The sequence below is a fragment of the Sceloporus occidentalis genome, unplaced genomic scaffold (assembly GCF_023333645.1).
Source record: "Sceloporus occidentalis isolate IW3139 unplaced genomic scaffold, rSceOcc1.0.p SCAF_138, whole genome shotgun sequence".
Taxonomy (NCBI): domain Eukaryota; kingdom Metazoa; phylum Chordata; class Lepidosauria; order Squamata; family Phrynosomatidae; genus Sceloporus; species Sceloporus occidentalis.
In genome coordinates, this window is record NW_028317118.1 from 1356633 (window position 1) to 1368732 (window position 12100).

Genomic DNA, 12100 nt, shown 5'->3' on the forward strand with positions numbered 1-12100 from the left:
GAGACCTGAGGGGAGGCGCCAGCTCCCCCCGTGAAGAAATGCAGCCTTTCTTTTTACTAAGGCGGACAGGCGGCGGCGAGGGCAGCCCTCCTCGGCGCGGCCGCGGCCCTTGTTTGGCTATGGCCGCTCTCGCTGCGAGGACCCTCCGGAGAGGCGCCATTTTAGACTTCCTCCCGGGGCTTGACGTCGCTTCTTCTTGTTGTTGTTGTTGGTTCCGCTGTCGAGGGCTTTCTCCGTCCCTTTCTGGCCATGAGCGTCGTGGACCATGTGCGGGAGATGGCGGCCGCCGGGCTCCACTCCAACGTCCGGCTCCTCAGCGGCCTCCTCCTCACCATGAGCGGCAACAACCCGTGAGTCAGGCGGCCCTGCAGCGGCCTTCCAGCTGGAGCCCCTCTCGGCTCCATTGAAGACACAGAGGGCGCTTCCCCCTCGGCTTTCTCCCCCCCCCCCCGGCCACCGCTTTTAGAGTCACAACAACCCCGCGAGGTAGCCTTAGCGCAGAGCGTCTGCACGGCGGAAAGAATCCAGGGTCAGCCCGCCTCAGCTGCCCTGGCACCAGGCGATGGCGTTTGGGGAATGGTCGCTTTTACGGGACGCACGAAAACAAAGGACAGGACTTGCCCCATAGACAAGGAAAGCATACTTGCCCATAGGGATACATTGGGGACTACTTACTTATAGGGAAATAATTATTCCCTTATGGTTCCCTATGGACAAGCACTCCCCAGTGATTCCCTATGAGCAACTATTCCCTAATGATTCCCTATGGGCAAGTCTTCCCCAATGATTCCCTATGGGCAACTATCCCCCAATGATTCCCTATGGACAACTATTCCCCAATGATTCCCTATGGGCAACTATCCCCCAATGATTCCCTATGGGCAACTATCCCCCAATGATTCCCTATGGACAACTATTCCCCAATGATTCCCTATGGACAAGTATCCCCCAATGATTCCCTATAGGCAACTCTTCCCCAATGCTTCCCTATGGGCAACTATCCCCCAATGATTCCCTATAGGCAACTCTTCCCCAATGATTCCCTATGGGCAACTATCCCCCAATGATTCCCTATAGGCAACTATTCCCCAATGATTCCCTATGGACAACTATTCCCCAATGATTCCCTATGGGCAACTCTTCCCCAATGATTCCCTATGGGCAAGTATTCCCCAATGATTCCCTATAGGCAACTCTTCCCCAATGATTCCCTATGGGCAACTCTTCCCCAATGATTCCCTATGGGCAACTATCCCCCAATGATTCCCTATAGGCAACTATTCCCCAATGATTCCCTATGGACAACTATTCCCCAATGATTCCCTATGGGCAACTCTTCCCCAATGATTCCCTATGGGCAAGTATTCCCCAATGATTCCCTATAGGCAACTCTTCCCCAATGATTCCCTATGGGCAACTCTTCCCCAATGATTCCCTATGGGCAACTATCCCCCAATGATTCCCTATAGGCAACTATTCCCCAATGATTCCCTATGGACAACTATTCCCCAATGATTCCCTATGGGCAACTCTTCCCCAATGATTCCCTATGGGCAAGTATTCCCCAATGATTCCCTATAGGCAACTCTTCCCCAATGATTCCCTATGGGCAACTATCCCCCAATGATTCCCTATAGGCAACTATTCCCCAATGATTCCCTATGGACAACTATTCCCCAATGATTCCCTATAGGCAACTATTCCCCAGTGATTCCCTATAGGCAACTATTCCCCAATGATTCCCTATGGACAACTATTCCCCAATGATTCCCTATGGACAACTATTCCCCAATGATTCCCTATAGGCAACTATTCCCCAATGATTCCCTATGGGCAACTATTCCCTAATGATTCCCTATGGGCAAGCATTCCCCAATGATTCCCTATGGGCAACTATTCCCCAATGATTCCGTATGGGCAAGTATTCCCCAATGATTCCCTATAGGCAACTATTCCCCAATGATTCCCTATGGACAAGTATTCCCCATTGTATCCCTATGGACAAGTATGGTTTCTCTGTGGGCAAGTACTGTCATTTGTTTTAGTATGTCCCATTTTTACAACCCTGGGAGGTAGCTCAGAGCATCCACACTGTGGAAATAATCCAGGTTGAGCCCACGTTAACTACCATGGCACCAGGCTATGGGCTTTTGGGAATGGAAGTTTTCACAACCCTGGAAGGTAGCCTTAGTTTAAAAGCGGGGAGGCGAGCTGCGTTTAAGGCTGCATCCACACTGCAGAAATAATCCATAGTAAACCTTATCTGGCCATCTTCATGGTAGAATGATGAATTTGGGTCTTCCTGACACACTAACCCAGGTTTCCCCGACCTGGTGCCCTCCAGAGGTTTTGGACTATAATTTCCATCAAGACCAGGTAACACAATTCATGGTGAGAGAGCATGGAAGCTGAAGTCCAAAACCTATGACAACGACCAGTTTCACCATAGAAGGCTTTCTGTCCGGTAGACAAAGAACAGCAATTTCTCCAAATGTTGACTTGAGCGTGCCACTACATTGTAATATCTTGACGCACTTCTGTTGATTGTACCATTCCTTTAAGAATCAAATACAGGTGCTTTTGTGTGGTCAACCAACATGGTTTGCTTTGTGTTTCTTACAGTGAATTGTTTTCCCCATCACAGAAGTATCAGCTCCTTGTGTATCATGCAGATTCTCTTTTCCATGACAAGGAGTACAGAAACTCTGTAAGTAAATACACAATGGCCTTGCAGCAGAAGAAAGCCTTGAGCAAAACATCCAAAGTCAGGCCTTCAACTGGGAATGCTGCATCTACTCCTCAAAGCCAGGTACTCATCGTTTTAAAAAATCATCATGGCTTGGTCTTGCCAGTGAGAGAGACCCATGTTGTATTGGCTGTTGAATACCCGTGACAGATAGCCTGTCCTTTTCTATAAATGACCATCTCATGAAATGGGTTAAGACGCATGGATGGCTGCACACACCCAAGACCTAACATTTAAAAGAAAAATGGGTGATGGCAGAGCTCAGTACTAGGACATATATTACGCACAGAGAAATATTAGGCACAGAGAAAGGCCAAAATCCAGTGCCTGGCATCAGCACATTTTCTTGTAAAATAGGGCTGTGAATGACTGTTGCCTGAGAAGATTGTGGAAAGCTTCCAGTCCTCAGGACAGGAAATTCTAACTCAGATGGGTCATGGGTTTGACTTGTTATACAGCACCGCCTTTAGACTTTAAAATCTATTACACTGCATTAAGGCGTTTTTTCTTTTTCCTTGTGCTGCAAGAGCTATGAAGTTATTAAAGAGTAGTCTCTATTGTATTTTTAGTGCCTGCCTTCTGAAATTGAAGTGAAGTACAAAATGGCAGAGTGCTACACAATGTTAAAGCAAGACAAAGATGCCATTGCTATACTTGATGGAATCCCTTCAAGACAAAGAACCCCAAAGGTAAGTTACTAAGGACCTTTTAGTCAGAAAGAAAGGTTACTTGGGAGCTTTTAGCCAGAAGCATACAAGATAGAACAATTCTTTCAGCATCCTTTGATAGCAAGATATAAGGGAGAAATCTCTACCTTTTTAAATAAAGACAAAAATTACTTGACATTAATCATCGCAAGCCCAAAAGGTTGTATCAGCACTTGGAACCAACAAGTACAAAGTACTTCCTCAGTGCAATGCATGTTGAATTACGAGTGTAACAGTGAAAGTGTTTGGCTTTGCATAAGTTGAAATCACCCTTTGTTTGATATACTGTACTCTTCAAGCAAATTGTTCTATCTTGTAAGCCAGGGAATTGGGAATATATGCTGAAAAAAGGAACTTTTTCAAGTTCTGCTTCATACTGAAGGAGAATTTGAAGTAATGAAGGGGAAGAAATGCATTTCTTTCTCACACCCTGACACACCAGAATCTGAACAGAATGGAAGCCCCGAGTTCAGTTCTTGTACAAGCTAATATAGAAGGTGCCAGGATCACTTTACATTGTGTACATGCTGTAGTAATAGTCCATTCAGCTAACATACTAGAACAGATATTTACATATCTTCCCAGGCTAGGTGTTAACACTGATCTTCTACAGATTAATTCAAGACCTTGTTGTCAGAAAGCCGTAACCCTTGCATGCCATGGAGAAAACATGCTGGGTATAACTCTAGCCACATCAGCTTATCTTTCTGGAGGACAGGTCCCAAGGCATACAGTTCTATAGAGATCCAAACAGTTTTGTAAGTTAGCTCAAGCAAAACAATATTCTCCTTCAATGCTAATTTAACCACATCTGTTCAAACACACATTTCAGGCGTGTGTGTTTCATCTCTTGGAGCTGTTGACATGTGTCAGAGCAATTTATAGCTTATAACTTCACCATTGTATTTCCATGGGTTGCAGATTAACATGATGCTGGCGAATTTATATAAAAAGGCGGGCCAGGAACGCTCCTCTGTGACAAGTTACAAAGAAGTTCTGAGGCAGTGCCCGCTTGCTCTTGATGCCATCCTAGGTAGCCACGTTTCTTGTTATCAATGGTTATTGTACTTGCAGGATATTAGAAGTGCAAATAAGAATTGTTGGTAAATTTTGACAGTCATAGCCTGGGCAGGTTAAATAATGTGGATTAATGCGCAGGTGCAGCCAGTTAATTGGGTGCTCATAAGTAGGTGTTATTCTTTGTAGCTACAATATTGTGTCTTAGAAGCTTTAAGTGCTTGGAGAGGCAATAACAACACTTCTAGAACTCTTTCTAATCCGAGGGAAGAATTTGTGCCAGGGATGTGGCAGGACAGTTACTGTGGTGCTGAATCACTGTAGTCACTTACCTGTTGTTTGCATCTCAGCACATCATTTCCTTGAGGCTACCAAACTCATTTAGTCAAAACTGGAGTTACATCTGTTTTTGTCTCTTATTTAGGTTTGTTGTCGCTCTCAGTGAAAGGTGCAGAGGTTGCCTCCATGACAATGAATGTAATCCAGAGTATCCCAAACCTGGATTGGCTTTCAGTGTGGATCAAAGCGTATGCGTTTGTGCACACAGGAGATAACACCAGAGCGATCAACACCATCTGGTAAGAACCCAGGGCATGCTTCAGCTGTTCTTCTTGGAAAACATCTCAGCTCTTTGGAGAAAATCATTTTTATATGAATTCTTAATTGCTTATAGAATTTAAGAGGACAATATGTTGTATATGAGGGTTTCCCAGACCCCTAACATACTACTCTCATTGTCCTGTCCATCTGTAATTCTTAGACTCCTTATTTATCTTGCTGTTTCTGATTTCATAAGACCGTGTGTGCTTACATTCTCTCTTTAATCTTCTTTGGAGAGAAATTGCCTTCACTATAGTTGTATTGTTGAAGATACAGTGACATCAGAACTGGATTATAAATTCATTTAATAGCATATAGATGTAAATGCAGTAAGGAATTGTTTTTAAATTGATATAGCAATCTTTTTTCTTAATTTGTTTTTTCTCCTTTAAGCTCACTGGAAAAAAAGTCACTACTGAGAGATAACGTGGATATACTGGGGAGCTTAGCGGATCTGTATTTCCGAGCTGGTGACAATAAGAATGCAATTCTAAAATTTGAGCAAGCACAAATGTTGGATCCATATTTAATAAAAGGTAAGTCCATCTCCCAATATATGTCTGCCCCAGCAATGAGATCAGTTGGAGGGATCCTCTCTGTTTTCTGCCAGTGGGAGCAATGCTTGGCATGGAGCTGTGGAGGCCCAGTTGGCCCTTGTACATTGAATAAAGATCACAAGTGATTTGGGACAATCTCTCATTTTCTGAAGACTTATTTTTAACTTATTTATTAAAATAGTATATCTTGTGCTATGTAATATCTCAGAGTAATGTGAAACAGAGCCAATTAAAACAATTAAAATATTTTTTCCAGTAGCAATTTAGAACTATCTAAAAACAAATAAGCATTTAGAACATTTGGAAAGCATCAATGTATATAGACTTGAGCTAAGATCCTTATATACTTAACACTTTGATAAATGTCACGTTCTAACTTGGCTCTGGAATGAAGCCCGCATCAGTGCCATTTGGGTCTCCAAGAGGAGGGCATTCCATTGTTTGACCCAGAAGTACATCCTATTTAATTCAGTGGATCATATGCCAAAGCAAGTGTAAGTAGGATTGCAGCTTTAACTATGGTTTAATGGAATGAAAAAATTCAATAGTTTATTTGTAGTTGCACTGACATTGAAAGAAAAACTAGGACAAATTAGGCAGACCAAAACAAAAAACAAAAACTGCTTGTCCTTATGCTTACTAAAGTGAGAGAAAATTTGATTAAAACCACAAGTGAAATGTCTAATTAGTTGAAGAAAAATTGTGTTTTAGGGGAAAGTTGTAAATAAACTTATCCTTTAGTTTTCATCAGTTTTTAATGTTTGTGTTTCTTTCAGTAGGACTGTTGCTCTTTTAAATGTCCAAGTCTTTAATTCTTTTGTTTTTAGGAATGGATGTATATGGTTACTTGTTAGCCCGAGAAGGTCGTCTGGAAGATGTGGAGAATCTAGGCTGTCGGCTCTTCAATATTTCTGATCAGCATGCTGAGCCTTGGGTGGTATCAGGGTAATAGCATGCTTTTTGCTCCCTTTTGACTCCTATTTGGGCAACCTGCCTTTCCCACACTGTCTAATCTGGGGGAATGGCTGAAGGACTCCTTTACCTCTTGTGGGTGGAAAAGGTTGAGCATAGTAGCCTACTATTGCTTCCTTCTTTTTGCAGGTGTCACAGCTTCTACAGCAAGCGCTATTCCCGTGCCTTGTATTTAGGAGCCAAAGCCATTCAGCTGAACAGCAATAGCGTACAAGCTTTGCTTCTGAAAGGTGCCGCTCTTCGGAACATGGGGAGAGTGCAGGAAGCCATCATCCACTTCAGAGAGGCCATACGGCTTGCTCCTTGCAGGCTGGACTGTTATGAAGGCAAGTAAAGAGGGCAGACTTTCACAAATGTACAGTGTTGAATCTGGTGGTAGAGTGAATATCACTGTAAGGCCAACAGATGAACTGCATCCCTGAGATAACGTGTTTTTGACAAGCCTGTGAGACTGTTTGAATTAAATGGATAAGCCACTACCACCATCTGCTGTCAGTGGTACTGAAATAGAAGAATCTGGTTATCTTTGCCAATAATGTTGACCCTTTTGATTCCCCCAGGCCTCATTGAGTGCTACTTGGCATCTAATGGTCTCCGCGAAGCCACGGTCATGGCTAATAATGTGTACAAAACCTTGGGAGCTAATGCACAGACACTGACTCTTTTGGCAACTGTGTGTCTGGAAGATCCTGTGGCACAGGAAAAAGCAAAGACTTTGCTAGACAAAGCATTGACACAGCGCCCTGATTACATCAAAGCAGTGGTGAAAAAAGCAGAGCTTCTCAGTAAGTCAGTTACCTATCTCTTGTGTGCTTTGTACAAGCTTGTCAGCATAGTTTTTATTCAGTGTGCATAGGTATGTCCCTTCAAAGAATCACTTCTATCCAGTCTTGAAGGTGGCAATTACCTTCCAAAACTCTTCAAAGCTCTTCAAAATGTAGCTGTGCTTTTGACTGGCTGCATCATTTTCTCTCACTTTTGGAGTGGGCTACCAGCTCTTGGCTTAATTCTTCCTTAGATATTGCCACAAAAAAAATGCTGGCTTAGAGAAATTTACTTCCCAAACACCCCAATCTCTCCCCTCCAGCACCTTTAAAAGCATTTGGGGTTGAAACCAAGAACTAGAAGTGATATCATGTTGCTTCTTTCTGTCTCAGACATGTCCGTGTGACCCCCCAGGAGAGTGAAGGGATGAACATTGGCTCCCACCTCCTGCACAGTTGCCCACCTCTGCATAATACTTTCCCAATGGAGATGCAACTGATGGTCCTGGTGCAGTTGCTTTGGCATGACCTGAAATGAATCATAGTTGTACACAACCCTGATATCTATAAGGATGAAAGACAGTTTTTGTAATACAACATTTTATCTAAAAAAATTATTTTAATTTATTGCAAGCCATCGTCCATCCCATGGAGGGAGAAAGGGAGGGTGTAAATTGAATTAATAAATGTTAAAATATCTTTTGATATCTAAATACTGTAAGGTCTGTGCAGTTAGTAGAGATGTCTTTTAAGTGCAGGACACCCTTGATTCAAATAGCTTTAAATCTGTGCCCACAGGCCGGGAACAGAAGTATGAAGATGGAATTGCTTTGCTGAGGAATGCTCTGGCCAACCAGAGTGACTGCATTCTGCATCGAATGTTGGGGGACTTCCTTGTAGCTGTTAATGAATATCAGGAAGCTATGGACCAGTACAGTATTGCTCTAAGGTAACTTTCTGGAAATGTTCTTGTCATTGTCCAGATCAGGGGTCGGCAACCCCCGGCCCGCGGGCCACATGCGGCCCGCCAAGGCTAGGGGACCAGCCTGCGCCTGGTGCTGCCGCCGCGGCGGCAATCAGCGGCAGCACCAGGCCCTTGGGGGGGCGCCAGCCTCCTCCCTCTCATGCGAGCCGCTGCTCGCGCGAGAAGCCAAAGGCGCCGCTCGCGCGTGCAAGAGTCCAAAGGTCTCGCGCGTGAGCGGGTGGGGCCTTTCGGGGGGCCGCCGGCCTCTTCCCTGTTACGCAAGCGGCCGCTCGCGCGAGAGCGGGCAGGACCTTTGGGGGGCCGCCGGCCTCTTCCCTGTCGCGCAAGCGAGCGGGCGCGGCCTTTGGGGAGCCGCTGGCCTCCTCCTTCCTGGACCTCTGCCTCCAGCAGGTGAGGGAAGGGAGGATAGGAAGGAAGGAAGGAGAGAGAGTGGAAGAGAGAGAAAGAAAGGGAGAAAGATAGGGAAAGAAGAAGAGATGGAAGGAAGGAAGGAGGGAAAGGAGGGAAGGAAAGAAAGAGGTGTGGAGGGAGAGATGGGGAGAAGGGAGAATGAGAATGAGAAAGGAAGGGTGGGAGGAAAAGGAAGAGAGAGACGGATGGAAGGAAAGAAAGGAAGGAAGAGAGGTGGAGGGAGGGAGGGAAAGGGAAAGGGGAGAATGAGAAAGGGAGGGGGAAGGAAAAGGAAGAGAAAGATGGGTGGAAAGAAGGAAAGAGATGAAAGGAAGGAGAGAGAGTGGAAGGGATGGAAAGAAAGAAAGAAAGAGCTGTGTGGAGGCAGAGATGAAGAGAAGAGAGCCAGGAAGAAAGAAGAAAGGAAGGGGGAAATGAAGGCGAGAGGGATTGAAAGATGTGTGGAGAGATGGGGGAGGGAGGGAGGAAGACAGACATGAGGGAAAGGGGGATGTGAAGGGAGACATAGGGAAGGAAGGAAGGAAGGAGAAAGAGAAGGGGAGATGGGAAGGAAGAAGGGATGGACCTCTGCCTCCAGCAGGAAGGGAAAGAAGGAAGGAAGGAAGGAAAGAGGTGTGGAGAGAGAGATGGGGGGAAGGGAAGGGAGCTAGGAAGACAGGAGGGAAGGAAGAAGGAAAGAGGAAGAGAAAGGGAGAAGGAAATAAAGGAAGAGGTGGAATGGAGGGAAGGAAGAAAGGGGAAATAAAGGAAAGGGAGGAAGAAAGATGAATGGAAGGAAAGAAAGAAAGAGTAAAAGGGAGAGAGAGAGGAGGAATAAAGGAAATGGAGGAAGAAAGGCATGGAAGGGTAGTAAGAAGGTGAAAGGGAAATAGAAAGGGAAGAATAAGGAAAAGGGAGGAAGAGAGAGACGGATGGAAGGAAAAAGAGTGAGAGTGAGGGAAGGAAGTGGGAGAATGAGAAAAGGAGATGGAAGAAGGAAAAGGGAGGAAGAAAAGAGAATGAATGTGAGATGGGGGGTGGCAGGTCTGGCAAAGAGGGCCAGGCCTCTAGTGCTGGTGCCCGCCGTTGGCTTTTTTGCAGGCCCCTGACAGGGCCTGGGGCCCGTCAGGGGCCCGGAAAGAGGGCGAGGCCTCCAGTGCTGGCCCCGCCCCTGGAGGGTGGAAGCTCCACCCCCAGTGTGTGGCACCGCCCCCGGAGGGTGGAAGCTCCACCCCCCGGCTTCGGCCCCCCAGTTGTCTGAGGGACAGAAACCCGGCCCCCCGGCTCAAAAAGGTTGCCTACCCCTGGTCCAGATGGTGAGGATGTATCTGCCTCTTCTTCTCGCCCTCTAAGACCACAGAAGTGGCAGTTGAGATGGAAGGAGGGCCTTTCATCTGCTTCAGGATCTAGGAGACTTAGAGCTCATATGACCATCCTCTTCCATAGTCTGCCAATAGGTTCTCCTTCCTCTAGTCACTCTTGTTCTTTTAATCACTTTGTGTGCATGGGTTTGTTTTTAGGTTAAGATTTTAATTCTGAATCTGTATGTAGGTGGCAAGATTCCCGTTCTATTACTCCTCATGCACCATCATGCACCATTGTGTAGGCCTTTGGTGCACTTTGAATGGTGGGTAGGACAACCTCGCTCTGGGAATTGGGACAGCCATCCAAATAACTGAGTAAATTTGCAAGAGGCTTTCTTGAGTGCACTTATCTTAAACCAAGCACAGCTTCATTAACGCTCTTTTTGAAATGCTTTTCTGTGGCCTTGAAGCAGTTTAGTTGAACAGACCACTGTGAGTTGAAGCTATGTTACAGTGCTCCCTTTCAGTGCCTAAAGATTGTTTGTCTTGCCTCATGTGCATTAGTGTTTACGGTTTGTTTGATAGTCATGCTGTATGTAACCAGAGGGTTCAAAGAATGTGCTAAAAAACCAACATGCAAGTGCCCCTGTAAGGATGTGGACTGGTTATGCATGAGGCACGAGTGTGCAGGAGTGGTTAAATGTATCTCTGGGGAGGAAAGCAGAGGTTGTATGTATCAGCAACAGTGCGTTGAAACTAGAAAGCTAAAAAACCTGGGCAGCACTGTCTTTTTCATTTCAGGATATCTTTTTGTTCTTCTTTCATTTCCCTAGTTTGGATCCAAATGATCAGAAGTCATTGGAAGGAATGCAGAAAATGGAGAAAGAAGAAAGTCCCACAGATGCTACCCAGGAAGAAGATGTGGACGACATGGAAGGGAGTGGCGAGGAAGGGGACCTAGAAGGCAGCGACAGTGAAGCAGCCCAGTGGGCAGATCAAGAACAGTGGTTTGGCATGCAGTGAGATTTCCTCTGATCTACCTGGGAATCCTATCACAAGATAAGTGATTCAAGATCTCCTGCTTCTTTTTGGCATAAAGAACGCCAAGGACAGTGGGTGCTGCTGGAGAAACTGGACTGAGGCACCATCCAAAGCAGTGAAGCGGTTGAAAAAAATGACTTTGAGTTCTGTTTCTGCATTATGCTCCGTATTTAATGTGAAGGCTGAGCAATGTGAGTGGCTTGGTGGGGAGGCATTGGTGTCAAGCAGAGATTTTGAGTTCTTATTTCTAAAATTAGAATGTTTAAAGCACATAAAGCATTTCTCAAACATCAGTTAATGACTAAAGCGATGTCGGAATCATGTTGCAAACTAATTATGCTTGATCTCCAGTGGTGGATAAATGTAGGCAGCTCTCATATCCTTTTATGAAAGAAAGCTTTATGCCAGGAGCCTGTACAGTGTCTTGAGATGCATGCACTCCTCCACAAACCTGCAGGAGTCTCACCAAGGAGCAGTCAATTTACTCCCAGCCCTTTCCCTCACTTCTCCTGTTCTTTTTGTGTAGGCCACTTCACATGCACACTCTAAAATCAAAGCATGCCAGTTCTGCGCTAACAAGTGCCAAAGCCTCTACATGAATACTGGGAAAAGTGGAGCAGCATTGAGGAAAGTACAACTAAGAAGAGGCTCTTAAGACTTGTTTCATACTGGGTAATACCAAGGAATAATAACTAACCCCTCATTGCCCCCCTGAATATATGAATATTAAAACATCCTTGCTAACATTTTGTGCGTCAGCATTTGGTAACTTTGTCAAGACACAGTTCAGCAGTAAGTTCAGCTGAGCATGCCCTGTTGAAACCTATGTCAGAAAATAGCTCATAAATAGGCCAGAATTGTTTGCAAGTAAGAATAGTTGACACAAAGTGGGAAATAAACTGACGCAAACTTTAGCTATGGCTAGCATTTTGTATTGCATATGGAGTTGAATCCCCAAACTGCAGAAATAAACTAAATAGAACAGAGTTAAAAGTTTGAAAGGTGTGGCAAAGACAG

The 12100-nt window shown here is 45.1% G+C and overlaps 1 protein-coding gene across 2 annotated transcripts; it reads left to right on the top strand.

Annotated features, from left to right (window-relative positions):
- Positions 1-138: 138 nt before the first annotated feature.
- Positions 139-11829, top strand: LOC149281153 (anaphase-promoting complex subunit 7). 2 transcript variants are annotated; one of them, XM_089499733.1, is made up of 11 exons: positions 139-350; positions 2623-2809; positions 3316-3435; positions 4375-4486; positions 4895-5048; positions 5464-5606; positions 6455-6572; positions 6729-6925; positions 7160-7384; positions 8162-8312; positions 10876-11829. In XM_089499733.1, the coding sequence occupies exons 1-11, from the start codon at positions 250-252 to the stop codon at positions 11063-11065; spliced, it is 1698 nt and encodes a 565-aa protein (XP_089355859.1). In that variant the 5' UTR covers positions 139-249; the 3' UTR covers positions 11066-11829. The 2 variants fall into 2 exon arrangements, with proteins under 2 accessions (XP_089355859.1, XP_089355860.1); XM_089499734.1 differs by having other exon boundaries at positions 279-350; positions 2645-2809.
- The last annotated feature ends 271 nt before the right edge of the window (positions 11830-12100 follow it).

What these genes read in the sequence shown, in the direction of transcription:
- LOC149281153 (XM_089499733.1), top strand. Translation starts at nt 250, where the DNA reads ATGAGCGTCGTGGACCATGTGCGGGAGATGGCGGCCGCCGGGCTCCAC. An exon ending in CATCTACTCCTCAAAGCCAG is followed by an intron (nt 2,810 to 3,315) that starts GTACTCATCGTT and finishes TTGTATTTTTAG; the next exon opens with TGCCTGCCTTCTGAAATTGA. An exon ending in CAGTACAGTATTGCTCTAAG is followed by an intron (nt 8,313 to 10,875) that starts GTAACTTTCTGG and finishes TCATTTCCCTAG; the next exon opens with TTTGGATCCAAATGATCAGA.